Source organism: Solenopsis invicta, chromosome 5 (assembly GCF_016802725.1).
Source record: "Solenopsis invicta isolate M01_SB chromosome 5, UNIL_Sinv_3.0, whole genome shotgun sequence".
Lineage (NCBI taxonomy): Eukaryota > Metazoa > Arthropoda > Insecta > Hymenoptera > Formicidae > Solenopsis > Solenopsis invicta.
In genome coordinates, this window is record NC_052668.1 from 5,302,419 (window position 1) to 5,322,628 (window position 20,210).

Genomic DNA, 20,210 nt, shown 5'->3' on the forward strand with positions numbered 1-20,210 from the left:
TATAGGGACTTAATGGGCTATAGTCCAAGGCGGCAAAATATAGGGGCGACAAAATATGGAGACACGACGCGCCGCAGCATGTCATGCCGCGGCGCGTCGTGCCGCAGGACCGCGTTTCAGAGGCGGCATACGGCTGAGGTTCAATCGTACGCCGCGGTGTGTCGTGCCCACCGAAACCCTATCTCGCAAGAGAAGTTAGACTTCGATTATTACATATATGAGATCGAGCCCGGCGGCCGGCAATCGGCAACGATACTTACGATACGTGAGAATTAGCGTGCGACAATATTATATCCATTTGTGTTTCATATTTTATGTTTTATCTTTTGTATTTTAAAATCAAATAAATTTCTTGATTAGTATATATAAATTTTAGTTATTAATTGCAGTTTTTTACGTTTTTTTCCTTTTACTTCCTTTTTTATAATTTGCATTAGATTGCTGTCGCAGCCTTCAATTTTTTTTTAAATATTATATAAGAAACATGAGTGACGGACGAATACGGTTAAGTGGAAGTCAGTACAAGAAACATAGGTTGGATAAGACTGAGAGAGAACGTAGTATCGTAGAAAAAACTCTTAAAATTGATAGTTTCTTTAATCAACCGAAAGTTGTTAATCAACTAAATAACTTTGAAAAACCAGCCATTTCCATTGCTGATTCTTCAAAACAACTCCTTCCCATTATTGGTTCGGATAATATCAAAGAAATTGTACCAACAGCTTGTGACATAGACCCTAATTCTAATTTCACCTCAAAGTCCCCAGAGCCAACTACTTCGTCTTCTATTACTAATATCAATCAAAGTAATAATTTGGCAGTTAATTCTAATGTGATTGTAAAGGATCCAGCTTTATGGGTAATAAACGATGCTACACGTAAATACGTTTTGCAGCATGGAATTAACCAAGATCATGTTCATGATAAAAATTTTGATTTTTCCCGCTCAAAGAGACTTTGTGGTAAGTAATATCGATATTTAAATGAATCTTTATTTAAAACCCAACTTGTCAATGGCCAAATAGTAAAGCGATCGTATTTAATGTACTCAGAAAGTTCTGGTTCAGTGTTTCGTGTTCCTTGTCAATTATTTGGTGGAACTACAAAAATAGCAAAAGAAGGATTTGACGACTGGAAGTATGGCAATGATGCATTGAAAAATCACGAGAATTCTTTTGAACACAAGTCGTGTGTTTTAGAAATGAGATCAAACACTCTTGGAAAAATTGATACACATTTTTCTTTTCAAATAGACACAGAGAAAAAGTACTGGCGCAACGTTTTAAAACGGGTTGTAGCCACTGTCCGTGCTTTGGTAACTGCAGGTTTACCTTTAAGAGGTCATATCGAGAAGTTTGGTTCGTCAAGCAGTGGTAACTTTATAATGTGTCTTGAACTTATTTCTGAATTCGATCCTTTTTTGGCAGAGCATATAGCTAAGTACGGTAATCCAGGTCAAGGCCACACTTCGTATTTATCTTCTACTACATATGAACATTTCGTTAAGTTAATGGTTGAAGAAGTAACGAAACAAATAATTAAAGAATTAAAGAGTGCCAAGTATTTTTCTATTATAGTAGATTCAAGTTCAGACATATCTCATACTGATCAACTTGCAGTGATTGTGAGATATGTTTTGGAAAATGGACATCCTGTAGAGAGGTTTCTGTGTTTTGTTCCGAATGCTGGTCATAAATCCATCGAACTTTTTGATGCTGTTGTCACTGTGCTTGTAAGTTTTGATATCGATATTGCAAATTGTAGAGGTCAATCATATGATAATGCCATGAATATATCTGGAAAATATGCCGGATTACAAGCTAGAATTAATGAAATTTCTCCAAATGCTGTATACTCTCCCTGCTCAGCTCATTCCCTGAATTTAGTTGGAGAACATGCAGCAAGTTGTTGTAAAAAAAGTAATGACTTTTTTCTTCTTCAAAATTTGTATGTATTTTTTTCAAGTTCTACTTATCGCTGGGAAATATTACAGAGACATTTAACACAACGTGAAAACAGAACTCTAAAAGGCTTGTCACAAACACGATGGTCAGCCCGTTATGACGCGTGTCAGAGTCTTAATAAAGATTGGAATGAAGTGATTGAGGCTCTTACATCAATTGCGGAAGATGAAACAGAAAAATCTTGTACTCGATGTGAAGCTTCAGGTATCCTCCGACAACTACAACGTCTTGAAACAGCTATTCTTTCTTCAGTATGGGATAATTTATTACAGAGATTTTATTTTTCTAGCAAGAAGCTCCAAGCAGCTGACATTGATCTTTATACTGTAGCAGAACTATACGGTTCACTAATAAACTATGTTAAAAGTATTAGGAAAACTTTTGATACCTACGAAAATGCTGCTCTTAAAAAATTATTTGTTACAGAGTATGAAAATATATCGAAAAGAAAAAAGATGAGAAAACTCCAAGACGATGAATCACGAAATTTTGAAACCAAATTTATTGGGCGAGAAAATTTTAAAATCAATACTTTTTATGTCATAATTGATAGAATAGTTGCAGAGTTAGAACGTCGAAAAGCAGTCTATGAAAAGTTAAGCACAAGTTTTGGTTTTTTAACTAAAGGAATTACAATGGATGATAAAACTATTGCTAAAAATGCTGCCAGATTAAGTAATGAATACAAAGAAGACTTGCCAGATTCAGAATCGTTTCAAAATGAATGACTCCATTTCTTTGGATTTTTAAAAATTTTAAATGAACCTCCAAGCACTATTCGAGAGATCTGCAAAATGATTTACGATAAAGGCCTCCAAGAAGTATATCCTTACATTAATATCGTACTTAGAATCTTCTTATGCATAGCTGTAACAAACTGTTCAGCAGAAAGATCTTTCTCAGTATTACGGCGCGTCAAAAATTATCTCGGATCTACGATGTGTGATGAACGTCTCAACTATTCAGCAGTTCTTACAATTGAGTCAGAAATCGCAAAACGTATAAATTATGATGATATAATTGATTCATTTGCTAATGCTCAGTCGTGTAGAAAGGTAATAAAATAAGTAATAATTGAAGAAGTAATTCACAATTAAAGGACCTTCATTTAATAAGTATTTTATTGTCAAAATCAACATTTTAATTAAAAATTAAACTATAATAAAATCAAATAAAAAAATAAACTTTAAAAAATTAAAAAAAAATAAAAAACAAGAAAACACAAAAAAACAAAAAACCGGAGTGTGAAGTCCTATCGTGCAGCCTTCTCGTGGCACACTCTGAGTGGTATTTAATAATTCATTTAATATAATAAATAATCAATTATAATACCAGCTAATGCGCGTAGGTTTTTTTGCAATATTATACAGAGTGACCCAGAAAATCTGCCCATGCCCCCGTGGGTTGATAGAGCAAGTAAAACTGAGAAGAAAAGTCCTTTACCATTTTTCGAAATTCGCAATAGTTAACGAGATAAAAATTAATTAAAGTCGGCGAATGAAGGCGTACTTTCCCTACCCACCGCGCGCGGGACCGCCTAGCCGTCACCAAGCTCTTGGCTCGGCGACAGCCAGGCCGTCCCTCCCGCGCGCGGTAGTTGCTGCTTTACTCCCTCCTCGCCGCGCCGCCTGGTCCTAGCTTGGTGACGGCTAGGCGATTCCGCGCGCGGCGGGTAGGGAAAGTACGCCTTCATTCGCCGACTTTAATTAATTTTTATCTCGTTAACTATTGCGAATTTCGAAAAATGGTAAAGGACTTTTCTTCTCAGTTTTACTTGCTCTATCAACCCATGAAGGCATGGGCAGATTTTCTGGGTCACCCTGTATATACAAGTTGACAAGTTATATCCTAATATTAACCTATTAAAAGCTGTTACATTTGGAATTTATTTTACACAGGCATTAGACTTGTTAAGTTAAAAGTTGTTACACTTAGGAATCATGTTCAGGTCGCGTTATGCATTTCTTATAAAAATTCTAATTTTCACTGTACAAGGGGCGGCTGCTACTTTTCAGCCCCAAGCGGCAAAATACGTAAATCCGCGCCTGATTATGATTATACCTAAAAGCACTACAGGGAAAATACAACCATTAGATGTTTACGGATTTTGAATTTGGAAGAATTTTGCTAAAAAATTTTTGGATACTGTTTTACTATTAGAAAGTAATATAAATTTGCATGAACAAAATAGTATATTAAAATTGCAATTTTCAATACACAACCAAATGTCATCCCCACAATATCACAACTTATTTAAATATTCGTGGTTTAAAAGTGGTTATACAAACAAAAGACCAGGAGAATTTAAAAATCTTGTAGAATTTAGTTTTCAAAACTTCAACAACATGTAATATCGAAGGTTGCAATAATATAGCTGTAGTAAGATGTCCTTGATGCAAAATGTCATTACGTTTAAAACATTTCTTCATCAAGTATAATTTCTGTAATGAGTATAATGTGTAAATGATTACAAAATATAAAATTATATAAACACTTAAAACTCATTTCACTATTAAGTACATTAAAAAATTATTATGTAAATCACAAATAAATAAAATGTAAAAACGTAAAAAAATATTTTTAAGAAAATAATCTTATAATACTATAAAGAAATAATATAGAGAGATGAATAAACAATAAAAATTTTACTAAAGAGGAATAATAAAAACTGTAATTTTTAGTATTATTTATAATCTGTATTGCTGGATATATTAATTGCAACAATTTTGTCGCATATAAACACAGATATAGTATACGGAAACGTTTATACTCATTACAGAAATAATTAATTCTCAAAAATAGTATTTCGTAATATATTTTTAATATATATTGTTAAATTTGGAAAAAACCTTTAATTTGGCTGAAAAATAATTTTTTAAGTATAAAAAAACTTTGGGTGGTGGGGGTATTTTTTTAAACAAAATAAAAACAATTTTTTTTATAACTTTAGAGTACTTTTTAAACCATATAACTTTTGTTAAAAAAATTTTTCTATCTTTTATACTTTCGATGCTATTCGCCCCCCCAAAAAATTCTGTTTTTTATTCAAAGGAGTGTTTCACTCCCTAAATTTAAGGTTCCGCACATATAAAAAAAATACGGGTTTTTTAAATTTTCGTGTTTAACAACATATTTCAAGAAGAATGAATTGGCGCCGGAAACTTGTTACATGTCCCTTGTGAACTGTATTCTTACTTACTATTTTCTTGTTTTAAGATTTGAATGCATTTTTATTCATTTATCTTCCTTTATTTCTTTGTTCTATTTTTTTCTGCTTTTATAATGTTTTTTTTGTGTTATTGCTATTTATTATCTATATATAATTTACGTACCGATTCAATTCTATTATCAGAAAGATCCAGATCACGCAATCTTCCAATTTGTGAGAAGGCAAATTTGTTCACGTGGCGCAACATATTTCTGGATAAATCCAACCATTCCAAGAATTGTAGTGATTTAATAAAATTACTGCAAAACTGAACAATTCTATTGCCGGAAAGATCGAGTCGCTTGAGCCTTGGATGGATTGCAAAAGCTGTCGGAGATAGATAGTTGATGCGATTGTAAGACAAATCGAGAATTTCCAAGCCAGTGCCTGTATTGAAATGTTCGCCAATAAACCACGTGAGTCTGTTACCTCGCAACTTTAATGAATAAAGATTCATAAGACCAACAAAAGCGTTATTATCGATGTGTTTGATGGCATTGTATGACAGATCAATTGTTGTGAGATTATAGAGGTACTGGAAAGTGCCCTCGTCGATTTTTTGTAATTGATTGCCACCCAGAGAAATCCTTTCTAGTGATTCAAGATTCAATAACAACACTGTCGGCAAGATCTTGAGCTCTGTGCACGATATGTCAAGATTAATCAAGAACGAAGGAAATATCGGTGGAAAACCGCCATACAAGGGATTACTGCTGAGATTTAAATATTGCAATTTATGCAAGTATTTGAAGGCATCCGATGACACTTGTTTTAATTTGTTACCTGCCAGATTTAATGAAATCAAATTTCTTAAAGGTAATTCGGTGATAGCTGTCAATTGGTTGTACGATATATCGAGATTCTGCAAAGTGTCTTCCAGACCGACAAACATATTTTGCGAGATATTAGACAGCATGTTGCCAGAAAGTTCGATGCTGATAAGATTTTTAAAGTTATAAAATAATCTGGGTGGTATGTCGCGAACCAAATTGCGTGTTAGACTCAAGGTCATGAGATTCGTTGATGTAGCACGAATTAGTTCAGTAGATAGAGCGGCGATGCGATTGAACTGCATATGCAGATGCGCCAAAGATGGTAATAGTGTAAGTGCTGAAGTTGGCACTAATAGAATGTTGTTGTCTTGCAAAGATAACCATTTTAGCTTCGTCAAACCGTCAAAAGATGATTCTTCAATCTGTAAAAAAAAATATATATATGAAGTGTAATATAAAACTGTGTACGAATAATGTAAATAATTCATATAGTACGCAAAATATAACAGCTCTGTATATAATGTATTTTTTCATAATATTTCAATAAAATATAGCGTTAATTTCTAAAATATAATAAAAATATCACAATAGTATTAAAATGTCTGTTAAAATGAATCACAATATAATACTGACATTTTAATTATATTATTATAACATTTATGTAACATTACAAAGAATTAAATCATTTTAACCCTTTATAGTTCAACCGGACACTTAAAGATTCAAACGATTTTACGATTTTAAATTATTCAGTAGATGTTAAATGAACAGAATCAGCAATCTTTCCTAAAAAAAAGTTATTGATAACGAGGACTTATCGGCTATATGAAATCGTATTTCATTACTTGTACTTCAGTGTCACAATAATTATAAGTGAAATTCGAATTTCTGCTATTGGAGATCCGGTTGGACAATTACGAAGTTACTTTTTGCCAAAGTAAATTATGTTTTGTGTAAATTTCAAACTTATAACTTATTTCAATAGGTAAATAAAACTTTAACGAAGAAATTTTTACGTAGAACTAAGAAAATAATTAAAAAAAATAAAGAATTTTTATAATGAATTTCAGAAAAACTGCATAAATTGTGATAAAATCGTAGAAATTCTTTGTTTTTTTTCATAAAATTCATATAGAAGTAACATTTCTTTGAAAAACCCCAAGTTTCATCACCAAACTACGCATAATAACACATTACATAGTACTATGTCGAAAATCGTGGATATTTAGAATGCATTAGAAATATAGTTACAACAGACTGGGTAATATCCGGATGATTGCTCACGTCACAATTTAATATAACATACTCTGATTGACTGTAGTAAAAAAAAAATTGCACTATAAGTAGCTGTGGTCAATTATAACTTGGTCAAATAAGACGCTTTTTGATAGACCATGATCATTATATAATATGATCTAAAATTTTCAATTGACGCACAGTGAGCCGGAAGATCAAAAAAATTCAAAAGTTACAACATAAAATTATGTTGAAAATGTAAACTTATTATTATTAATATTATTAACCCTTAAATACGTAAGTGAGTCTGAGAGACCCCATATAAAGTTTTGAACGCTTGCTATGTGAAGACGGAATGAGATAGAAGGTTCGGACCAAAACGTAAAAAAAGTTTGAAATCTCCTCTTTCGATTGATATGGTTGATCAACTTTTTGGTCAACTAAAATTCAAACAGCACGGCAGCAAAGTTTTGTTAGGGTCAATGCAACCCATATAGTGTGTAAGTGAAACTTTTTTGTGAGTATTTTACATAAAAAAACTGGACAAAATACGTTCGAACAGATCGGTTTGCGGATGTTACTCGCATATACTCTGTCTAAAGTTGGAATACTGTAAAATGTTGCAGAAAAAAGAGTTTTTCCGAAATATATCATGAAACACATCAAGTTTCAATTTTAGACACGATTTAATCAAAAATACCTCATATTTGCCTTGTTACATAAGTATATTTTTAATAGAAATGACAATAATATAATTTTTTTTGAAAATATGAATCTTTAGCTTTAAAACGCCGTATTGTAAAGTTCTTCAAAGTTTTTTGTTGCAAAGATATGATTTTTTTTAAGTGAATTTTTAGATGTTCAAAAATACCCCATATTCTTCTTGTTATACTTTTTAAAAGGAATGACTTTGCCAAATTTTATTTTGAAAGTGTAACTCTTTAGCTTTGTAACGCCGTATTTGAAAGTCCTTAAACGTTTTTTGTTGCAAAAATATGATTTTTTGAAGAAAAAGTGGATTTTTGACTAATTTCTCATTTTTGCTTAATGGTTTTGCTTTTATAACTTCACAATAAATTATTTTTCGCCAATGCCGATTGTGCAGTCACACTCCTGAGAATTTGAACTTTTGTTTAAAAAAAATCGTAAAAAAATATTGATTGTAATCAAAGTTATAGCTTCTCAAAGTTGAAAAAGTCTCCCAGACCCAAAAATGTGTTTCCGTATTTTACAGGATCGGTGTGTTTAAGAGTTAAAATTATTAAAAACTAATACAATAGAAACATGTAAATGCAAAATCTATTTGTATATAATTTAACGTGTATTCAATTTAATTATAAAAAATGCTGAGTTTTCTAAAAATTACTATTTGTGTATTTGATTGTTTATAACAATACTGTTATGAGGGTTTCCTCGGATGCGTTAGGAAGGAGCCCGTCGATCGGAGACAATTAAATTAAACACTTGTTGAGCGGTTAACAATAAACTTCTTTATTCGAATTACACTGTCTTTTAGATATTATAATACCAAACGCGACGCGGTACTGTCGCGTATCTTAACCCGAGTCCCCCGCGTCTGCCATTTGTTCTCTACTTATTGGAGAGCCGGCCGATCTGGCCTTGTCCACTCGGCAGATCTGTTGTCCACTCGAGAAGGTCGCCTGTTCAGCGTTCCCGGTATCGGTTACTGCGTCATGGTGTCGACATTACCGATACCGCCCAGCAAACACAGAAAATAATAGTTATATAACTTGTGTGTGTCACGTTATATAACGAATTTTTACATTTTAGCAATATTGTAGTTATGTAAAATTGAATTGTTGATATTACAACACAATAACTTATAACAGTCATATAACTGCAGTTTATCAGGTTTATATAACAAACATTTTATTTTAATAATATAACTGTTATAAAACTAAATTATTAATACGACTCCTCTCTGCCGAAAATGTGCGATTAAAACCGATTAAAACGGAATCCTTTTTAATTGATTTTAATCTGTTTTAATCGATTCAATCCACGAGCGGATTAAAAAGTAATCGGTTTTAATTATATACGAATCGTAATTGATTTTAATATCGCTTTCGTGAATTATTTAAGTGTAATGCATAATATAAAAACTTTTTAAATTTTAATTCATTTGCATTAAGACTCCTAAATACTCTCAGCAACCACGTTTCAAAATCCTGACATTAGTAGCGAGAAATGAAATGTTGAAACGCTGAAAATTCTTGCGTGCTATTTTTTAAATAAAAAGCTATTTTGATAAAATAACATTGTACATCATTTTTACTAATTTGTAAAATTGTTCGGAAACTATTTTTTTCTTGACAGTTGTCAAGAATTATTAATTGCCAAAAAAAAACATAGCTTTTGGACAATTTTACAAATGTGTTAACGTGATTTATAGTGTTGTCATCAAAATATCTATTTAAAAATGGTACATAAGAATTGTTAGCGTCTCAACGTGTCACATCGCATTAAAATTTGATTTAATTATAATTAGATATAATTATAATTTATGAAATTCTGTAATTTCGAATTGAAATGGATTTAACAAGTGAGTTCTGGCGCCACCACTAGGTGGCCGTGGGAGATTTTCTCGTGAGTCGAGTGCGGCCACATGCGTTATATCTAGGCGCCACAGCGGCCGACTCCCCAGCTTATACTTCAGTGAGACTTTTAGGAGCTGCTTATTGTAACCTCGAGACGAATACTCGCTCTCACTTTTTTCAAACATGATGTGCGTGAGTGCGTGCGTGTGTGTAGGTGTGTGGAACGCTGTTCCACATAATATTTTATATTTTTATGTGTAAATAACAATTTGTATTGTTATGTAATTTTGTACTTGAATGAAATGTTTAATTCAAATTTAATCTTTTTTTAATCTTTTTTAACGAAAAAGATACAAGAAATATTTTTTATAAATTAAACATTTATTACATTTACATTAATGTATTCTGTTTTAATAAATCTATCTGGGTTTCGATTGGGTTCTTATTTTCCATTGGTTTTAATACTATATTTTCGGTGCAGAAATCCCGATCGATTTGGATTACTTTTTTTTTATCGGTTTTAATCGTACATTTTCGGCAGGGCTATATAACAAATATGATACAACTGTTATGTAACTGTTATTTTTCTTATGAGTGGAAAATTACAACTAACATGGACATTACATGTAACGCGCATGATATTGCGTGTTACTTTCGATTTTATTTTATTAACATTGCCGTTATGTAACTGTGTTTGCGGTGGCGTAATATAAACAAATTGTATTTTATAATTAATTGTTTCGTCAGCGGTGGCTTTCGCCACTCGCGACAATACAAATTGTTAGTTTATAATCAAATATTGTAAGCCACTATTCTGATAGTAATTTAGGATGAATTCAGTTGATAGAAGAATTATTTTTATAAAAAAGCGCGAAAATCCATAATTTGTCCCAATAACTTGTTTGTAACGGTACGCGATTTCGGTGCTAAACGGTGTGGTGCGCGTATGCCGGGATCGGTCCGGATAAGGCTCGTCGGTTGGTCAGGTGTCCATAATGATCATACCCAGAGTGTATAGTAACAAAAGAAAAAAGACAGTTTATTTAGCAAATAAATGATAGTCGCTAACAAAACAATAGCGCGTGATACAAGAGGGTTCGGTATATTAACAGAAAGAAAAGCGGTTCGCAGGTATATAAACAATGATCACTAATTTGATTGCGAGCGGAACGCGGTTACTCAGAGACAATGCGTGAACAAAAACTAAAGACGCGTGCGCAATTGGCAACAATATTTCGTATCATAAAAGAATCAAACTAAAGAACTTAATTACATACTTAGGCTAAGATAGTGTAAGTAGGGTAAAATACTACGCAGTAGGTTACGCGGGCTGTTTGCCCGTACGGTCGGGGAGTCGCGCGGCCTGACGGGATTGGCTAGCGCGGTTGTGTGAGCGCGTGCGCGAGTGCGGGTTGTTGCCGGCACGTTCGCCTTCGCGATTCGCCCGAGCGCGCCCCGTGTAAGTGGGGCGCTCGATCAACAGGTTGCTTATGCCCTGCCGATGATTAGGATTAGGTTACGGAAACGCGACTGTATGTCGGTGCGGCAGTAAAGGTACTCAAGGATGACGCTGATTGGTCGAGAATGCTCGGCCGGCGATAATGGCAAGATGCTCGTCGAGGATCTCTGACGTGATTGGTCGAGAATGCTCGATCGGTGATGATGACGAGAATGCTCGTCGAGGATCTCGGACGTGATTAGTCGAGAATGCTCGGCCGAGGAGATTGACGGGGATGCCCGTCGATGAGCAGGAGAGCGACGAGAATGCTCGTCTTCAGGGAGCGATCGAAAATGTTCGGTCTTAGGACAGGTCGGGTAGTCGGACGGATCTGATCTTGTGCGTTCCCACTGCCGGCTTATATATCCGAACGCGCGGTTGGGCAAGCCAATCCGCGCGCTCGGTCGGCCCAGCCGGAGTGGGAGCGTTGTGGAACACCACGGTCGGCGCGCGTGTCGCCGCGTGGTTGCACGGCGAAGTTCGGCCGTGTGCGCACGTAGTTCCCCGCTACGCTCGGCGTTCGTCGTTCGGCGGACGGAACGGAGGCGCACGGACGGTGGAGAGGTGTATCGTTACATGTTTATAAAAATTAAATATTTATTGAATTATTCATTTTCTCATAAAGTGATAGTATTTATTTTCATCAATAAGGTTGTTAAAGTAGTTGATAGCTAGATAAAAAATAATTTAATGGAAAAATAGTAATTAATCAGTTTATTTATTTAAATATTTTTGCATAAACACACTAAGAAATTCCAAAATCGGCTCTAACAACTCTTTTTACAATATATTTCTGAGTAATTCTGTAAAAAATTATTTAAATTGGTTAAGAAATACGACCTGTAGACCATTTTATATCCTACAATTTTTATTGGAAACATTTTTTACAAAAATGCTTCGTTTTAAAGTAATCAAGGTGTTCGAGATACATCCTGTATGTGCGTGTGCATGCGTACGTACGTGCGTGCGTGCGTACGTGCGTGCGTGCGTGCGTGCGTGCGTGCGTGCGTGCGTGCGTGTGTGCGTGCGTGCGTGCGTGCGTGTGTGCGTGCGTGCGTGCGTGTGTGTATAAAGGGTGTCCCATTTTGAAAAATGTACCTCGATAATTCTTTAATAAAGCATTTTTCGCAAAAATGTTTTAGACAAAAGTTGTACGTTTTTGAGGGGAATAAGATGGTGTCATTAAATTGACCTTGAATTAATGACACCGTCCACCAAGTTTCTTGAAAGTCACATAGAGGTCACCTTCAATTTTTTAAATGAAACTGCCAACTTTTTATTGCATATTCTTGTTGTTTATCTTGATGCCTTTTCAAAACACTAATTAATTAAGTGTAAGTAATTAAATATTCTTTTGTTAGGTATTTTTCAAATTACAAAACTTGAAAGTTACAGTTATAGTTGTAAAAAAGCGCTTTTTTTTAATTGCTGGAAAAAAACAAGAAAATTCCGTTTTTTTCTGAAAAATTGCTTTTTTGCAAAAGAATTGTTATTTTTGCTATATGTAAATCACATACTATCTAATTTTACAATATAATAAGATATTAAAATAGGACTTGTATAAGCGCTGGAATTAATATTAAACAAATTTTTATCTGTATATTTGGAATATTACATCACCGGAGGTTTAATAATTATTAATTATTAAATAAATTGTAAGAACAAATTTAATCGTAACTAATTTAAAGACTAATTTAAGTTAATATTTGTGTTAATTGTTTTGTGAAAAACTTTGAATATTAGCAATTATAAAGAAACATACGTTTTATTTTATTTAAAAAATACGTTAAAATACGATGCTGGAGCGAAAGCCGAACTCCGAAGGGTTTTGGCCTTTATTTGGACAGAACTAAAAATATCGATCTGTTGGTAATACAATCGAATTACCATACAATGAGATTTATCTTACCATGAGATCCATAATCGGTTCACAGACATAACGTCGATGCCCGGGACCATAAAAATCATAAAAATCCAATTATTTCGGATTTTTATAATTTTTGTGATTACCAGTTTTGTTATTACTTCCAGAGCCGGAATTAAACAACTTGGCGCCCGGGACCACAAAAAACATAAAAATCCGAAGATATCTGATTTATAACGAATCTGTGCTAGATTATTTTTTTATTTGTAGGAAATAGTGTAGTTACTTCCTCTGGTTTGCAGACAGTGACAACAGTCTGTTATCTGTAGAATGTAGTTTTGTCATTACAAATACCACAAACATTTTGCCAACTCATGACAAATGCTTTTGGCGGTATATTAAAAATATTTTTCATTATAATACACAATGAGCCACTCTATCTTCTTTCTCGTAAAACGCAAACAACCTTTTTAATCATTTGTCCGTTTATGTGTCTACGATGTAGAGAAATACTGCTTTTTAAACCGACGCTCGGCTGCCACACACTCGAAGGTCGCAAAGTCGCGCAAGCACGTGTCTCTTGGTAGCGCGGAGGAGATTAGAAAGCAGGTAGAAAGTGGTGGGACGTGCTTGATCGTGCATACTCCTCGCTTGACATTTGGTCGAGAGAGAAAGCATGATACGACGTAATGTTATGAAGAAATACGGTGTTCTTTGTTCTGCGTTATGCGAGCGGTATACCACCATATTTAGTCGTGCACTGTTTTAATTTTTAATTGCATAAAGAAATTTTCTTGGATACGAAGATTCGTTTAAAAAATAATGTAAATAGAATTACAATTCTATTTACAGTAATAAATTAAAATTACGTCATCACGGAAATATAGCTTCAATATATGGGACTGTTACTTTATGTCAAGACATAATTTTAATTAGTTAATGAAACTCGTAAATCTTTTTAAACTGTTACTTTTTAAAATAATCTGTATTAAAAAATAATTTTAATTCGATAAATTAATAGTTACTGTAGCCTTCAAGCCTCATAACTCGAAAAGTACTTAACGAAAATAAACTTTTTTGTAGTGTTTTGGAAAAGATAAGCTACAAAAACATGTAATAAAAAGTAGGCAATCCCATTTAAAAAATTGAAGGTGACCTTCATGTGACTTTCAAATAATTATTCAAGGTCAAATTAATGACTCCCTTAAAACCATGCAACTTTTGTCTGAAACATTTTTAGTGAAAATGCTTCATTGAAGAATTATCGAGGTGCGTTTTTTAAAATGAGACACCCTGTATATATATTGTCACGTATTTTTCTTACGCCGGAGAACTACGGCAAAATACGAGATCAAACAAGGGCAAGAACACGTGAAACACGCGTGAGAGCGACGAAAGCACCGATAAGTTTACAATAAATCACAAAGCTGGGCGCCAGACGCGATTATACCGGTCGCGTCACCGGATTCAACCTCTAACGCTAAACACTAATGTATACCACGCGATAAATTATAAAGCAAAAACGCGAAATAGTCGCTCGCACGCAGCCAGCTAGCTCCTCTAACCGGTAGAGGGGCAGGGGAGCGGAGACAGCAAAGCGGGTATCTTACGGGAGGAGACGAAATTAAAGAACGTCGGGCAGATGTAACAAGCAAAATATAGTATATTATAATAAAGGAGGTGAGTGACGTACACACAGAACAAAAGTTATTAAGCGGACGCACAGAAATGATAGAGAAAAAGGACCACGCAAAATGTTGGCGGAAAAACAGAACAAACTCAAATGCCAACATAAATCGTTCACACAACAGCTTTGCAAATCAAATTTACGGAGGCTAACGCGTGGAACGCGACAGCCAATCGCGTGTGCTCAAACCACGCGGCAAGAACACGATAACCAAACCTCCGCAAATAATATCTATCTAATTGACAGCAAACGCCTAAAAATGTACAAGCTGACGACAACGCAGCCGTCGTAAGCAATAATAAATTATTCCAAAAACGTGCTTTCCAAAAACCGATATATCCGGCGGCTGTGCGATCATGACCGCGGCACGACTCGCGCACGTGCAAGAGGGCTTTGCGACTTCCCGGGAAGCCGATCGTCTGTGAGTTTCCACGATGGGACCAATAACAAAAAACGCGGCAGCCGACAGCTGAGTAACGCAACAGCATCTCGTGCTTAAAGTTAATTGCCCGATAATTACCCAAAAAGAGTGAGTTCAATCGCCACGCGGCAAACGCACTCGCGCACTAACATCAATGGCTCCACCTCAGAACACGAGCATGTCGGCACGGGCAGCTCGTGGCTGTACCAGGTGTATGCATAAGTTTTTTCCGGTTTCACTAAGAGATAGCGCCAGCAAAAAGTACGCAGCGTATTAATTTGACACATACGTCATTTTGTTCGTCTGACATAGAACTATAAACACAAGTTGAGTCCGCCAAAAACTAGCGTCTTTGTTTTATTGTTCAGTGATCATGTCGAGTTTTGTGCCTGAAAAACAACATTTGCGGCACGCATTGCTTTTTTTATTTAATCAAGAGCAAAAAGGCTGTTGAAAGTCATCGTTTGCTGGTAGAAACATATGGTGAACAAGCTCCATCGATTAGAACATGTGAGACATGGTTTCGACAATTTAAAAGTAGTCATTTCAATGTGAAAGGCAGTGAGCACTCTGGTAGACCACAAAAATGCGAAGACGAGCAATTGCAGGAATTATTGGATGATGACCCAACTCAAATTCAACGGCAATTAGCAGAAGCATTAAATGTATCATAAGAAACAATTAGCAGACGTTTACGAACAATGGAAAAGATCAATAAACTCGGTAAATGGGTCCCACACAATCTGAATAAACGTCAAATGGAAAATCGCAAAGTCACTTGTGAAATGCTGCTTTAACGCCACGAAAGGAAATCATTTTTGTATCGAATTGTGACGGGTGACAAAAAATGAATTTATTTTAAAAACCCGAAGCGGAAAAAATCGTGGCTTCCACCTGGCGAAGCCGGTCAATCAACACGAAGGCGAAATCGCTTCGGTAAGAAGACCATCCTCTGTGTCTGGTGGAACCAGAGCGGTATTGTGTATTATGAACTCTTGAAGCCCGGCAAAACCGTTAATACACAACGCTATCGCCAACAAATGATTAATTTAAACCACGCATTAATCGAAAGTCGACCGGAATGGGCCAGAAGACATGGCAAAGTGATTTTGTTACACGACAATGCGCCGTCTCACACAGCAAAACCAGTGAAAGACACTTAAAATCTCTTAGATGGGACATCCTTCCGCACCCGCCGTACTCCCCAGATCTGGCGCCATCTGACTATCACTTTTTCGCATCAATGGGGCTCGCAGAGCAGCACTTCAACAATTTCGAGGAAGTTGGAAAATGGCTCGACAAATAGTTTGCCGCAAAAGACAAGCAGTTTTTCTGGCATGGTATTCATAAATTACCTGAAAAATGGGCGAAATGTGTAGAAGCCGATGGCCAATATTTTGAATAAAAAAAAATTAATTTCCCTTGAAAATTACGTGTTTTTTTTACCAAAAAACCGGAAAAACTTATGCATACACCTGGTACACAACTTGCAGTAGAGTCACCTCAACAACAACACGACCTCCTTCTTGGTTTCATGCATCCTCGACGTCCAGGTAGGAATCGGCCGGGCACTGCCACCGATAGCAAACTGGCCGGTATCTTAGGCCGATAGTGCTTGCTAACGGTTCCTACATAGTGCGCGATATCCTTGCGCGTAGCTGCGCAACCTATCAGCGGCTGTTACTATCTAATCGTAACATAACGACCGCGCAGTGCTGAGTCTCCGCAGGTGTTGTGCGGTCTCCTTTGGCATCCGATATTCTCGCCGCTCTCGCCGTCTTTGCGGACGTCATACTCTCTAGGCGACGATCCTCCGTCGCTATCTTTCTGGATGGCCAGCCGGCATCCAACGGCCCTTGTTCTGCCCGTTCCGCTCTAGCCTGACGGTTCTCCTCGCACATCTTGCAAGCCTCTCTCGCATAACGCCTATCTTTCGCCACACTCGGCATTTTCCAGCTTTCGTCGGCGGACCCAAGTGTGCCGGCCTTGGACAATCGTTCTGTGGGGAAGTGGCTTGTTGATCTGAATCCGAGACGGATCCACGATCCGTAGTTAACGTGAAGGAGGAAAGTTTAGCCACACACAGACTTTACTGTTGAAAACAGAGAAGATTTATTGGGATAAGAACAGAACTGTCTAGGTCAAGCGCCGAGCCGAATCTGAGTGAGTGCTGAAAACGCTGGCACTGCAAACCGGCAGCGCGCCTCAACAAAAAGTCTCTAGTGCTAGGGAAGCATGGCGGTCGCTAGTCTTCACAGTTCCCGCTTCTTCTTGCTGCGGTCGACATCTCTTGCCTGCTGCTTCCTGGAGACACTCGACAAAGCGCTTCCATACAAAAAGAAGCCGCAAATAAATAAAAGAAAATCATACGCGATTTAGTGCCACCAAAGATCTCGCTCTTTCGTTTAATGCCCGGCCCGGTCATATGCGCGACTTTGCGCTTTGCGTAAGCGGAAGAACGAAGTGGCAAGGTAGGAAAAACTGCCATGTCACTATATATTTACACACATATATATATATATATATATATATATATATATATGGGGCATTCTCCGTCAAAAAGGCCACTCCTGCTGCCCATTTCAATTTTTGAGATAAAATGTTCGAAAAGGGCTTAAAATTTTCGTTGAAATGTCTATTTTTCGATGCCGTTTGGCCTTTTGGAAAATTCAAAATGGCGGACCTAATATCACGGCTAGAATGAAAAAAGCCTTTGAAAAAATACATAATAACGTGAATAAATGTGCAAGATATGACGTAGCAGAGGTCTAATCCTTATGTGTAAGTGTGTGAGTGTGTGTGTGGGGGGAGGTGGGGGGAGGGGGGATACGCGCGCTCATACGCGTGCGTGTATAAATGAATCACGTAAAAATCCTTGCTCAACATGGTCTGGCTATCAAGACATTTGCATACAAAATTTCGAATCATTTCATTATCCTTGTCCTGAAAAAGTACGTCACAAAAAACCTACGGTACGGAAAATATTGTTCTTTAAAAAACATTTTCTCCACAAAATAATAGTAAAATTACTTTGAAACTTATATTATCTCTCATAACATTTTTTACAATTGCAAATGTTGGCAACAGATTAGTTAGTAGAAAAACCGCAAACAGAAAACATACTTTGTTATAGTCAATTATGGTAGCTCACTTTTGTTAATATGCAGTAATCTTGGTAAAATATATGACAGAGTGGTTAACAGTAATCAAATGTATCGTGTTTCAAACTCTCTAATAAAAATACATTACTCTTGTGCTTCAATTCAGAATTTTCTTTATAATAGTAAATAACAGGAAACACAGTACACTGATCATTGTTAAAGTGAAATGCTTGTGAGGCATTTTGACAAACATATGAATAGTTTTCAGAAAAATCAAACATGACAATTACTTCATCTTCACAAAGATTCTCTTTTTTTTCTGAAATGAAAAGCATTTGTTGTTTGGCGATAAATGAATGAGATTTCAGAATTTGTAATTTGTTGCATAACTCGTTTATGAACTCATCAACTTTTAACTGTTGCGTTAATAGAGTTGATCGATCAGTTCCGGTCCATAAAGAACATTGAACATGGGAAATGCATGAATCGTCCAATAGTTTAGAAAGCTTTGTAGAAAGCTCGGTAGTACCTGGGCATTGATCACATTTATCAAGATAGCAATCAGGATTCGATTCCTTACATATAATTTCATTCAAACAATCTTTATAATTGGAAAGTGGCTTGTCTATATTTTCTGTTAGTTTCCGTACAACAATTACATCAATCATTAACTTGAAATTTTCATGGATTGTGCAAACACAAACGGAATGTGTTCCAGAAGCCCCAGGGAGTATTTCTAGGTCTAACTTTAGCAAATGTACTAAAGCTAACATCATATTTTGGGTTGGATTCTTTAAATAAGGCATGCAGTTCTTTTAAATTTAATAGTAAAAAACGTTTTTGCACTATTATCCGTTTATTATTATTTATTAAGGAAATGGCATTCTTTATTCCAGGCATTAACCTGCTGTTTATATCACTATTATAAAACTCAATTACTTTTTCAACAGTAGTTTGCGGTAAAATTTTCCCAACTCTTTTAGTAGTATCAGCTAATACGCCATGGTTGAATTTCAATTCCTTAGATTTTTTTGCTAAATATCGTGATGCACCAAATTCTTTTACTATTTTTCTCACACTCCAAGACGACGGAGCTATAGTGAGAATTCGCACCCTTAAAGGATCATTGTGTTTCAAAGTGGAAAATTTTTGTTTAAGACCATCAAGCATTTCTTCCAGTTCAATTTCTCTAGGTGATCGAATGTTATCTTCATTATAAGAAATCTCCGAGTTATCAATATCCATTGTTAATGAGCTTCCATCACATTCCATATTTGTGACACAATCATTAGATTCATCTAAAGACATATCAACATATTCAGTCCTACTTTTTTTCCTACATGCACAACAAATTTTAGAATTAGTCGGTATCTCAGGAAATTTGTCCCGAATGAATTTTGGTATCACTCGTAAATCTTTACCACAATGTCCTTTTTTACCAAGTTTCTTGAATGGATTCATACATCTATCTGTACGAGATTTAGCCGACATTTTTTATTTTGGATGTGGTACAGGTAAAAGATAATTGGAATAATTGTAGAAAAAGTAAAAGTCGATAAAGAAGAGACAAAAACGTGAGTTGAATATTCTATTTAACATAAAAAAACTTATTGATTGACTGAATTGCAAACTATAATTAATTAACTCGATAAATTCTGTGACTAATAAATGTATTGTGATGAGGTTCTCTAATCCAAAACAAGACGAGAAAATTTGAAAAATGAAAAAATATTGCTGTGCCTTTTATTCCATATGTGTAGTTTTTTATGTACGAGATATAAGCACTGCCACATCCATCTAGCGGCGATACCGCGTACTACTCGCAGGTGTACGACTTTAAAGATAGATTTTTTGGTTTCATGCAGTGAATATGTCGTCAATATTCGATTGACTTGTTCGC

The 20,210-nt window shown here is 35.5% G+C and overlaps 1 protein-coding gene across 1 annotated transcript in view; it reads right to left on the bottom strand.

The window, feature by feature from the left end:
* Positions 1-4,995: 4,995 nt before the first annotated feature.
* LOC120357934 (insulin-like growth factor-binding protein complex acid labile subunit) overlaps positions 4,996-20,210 on the bottom strand; it is a 603,658-nt gene continuing 588,443 nt past the window's right edge. The window contains exon 6 of the mRNA XM_039449983.1: positions 4,996-6,367. Within this exon, the coding sequence (XP_039305917.1) occupies positions 5,267-6,367 (1,101 nt within the window). The 3' untranslated portion in view covers positions 4,996-5,266. The remainder of the gene's footprint in view (positions 6,368-20,210) is intronic.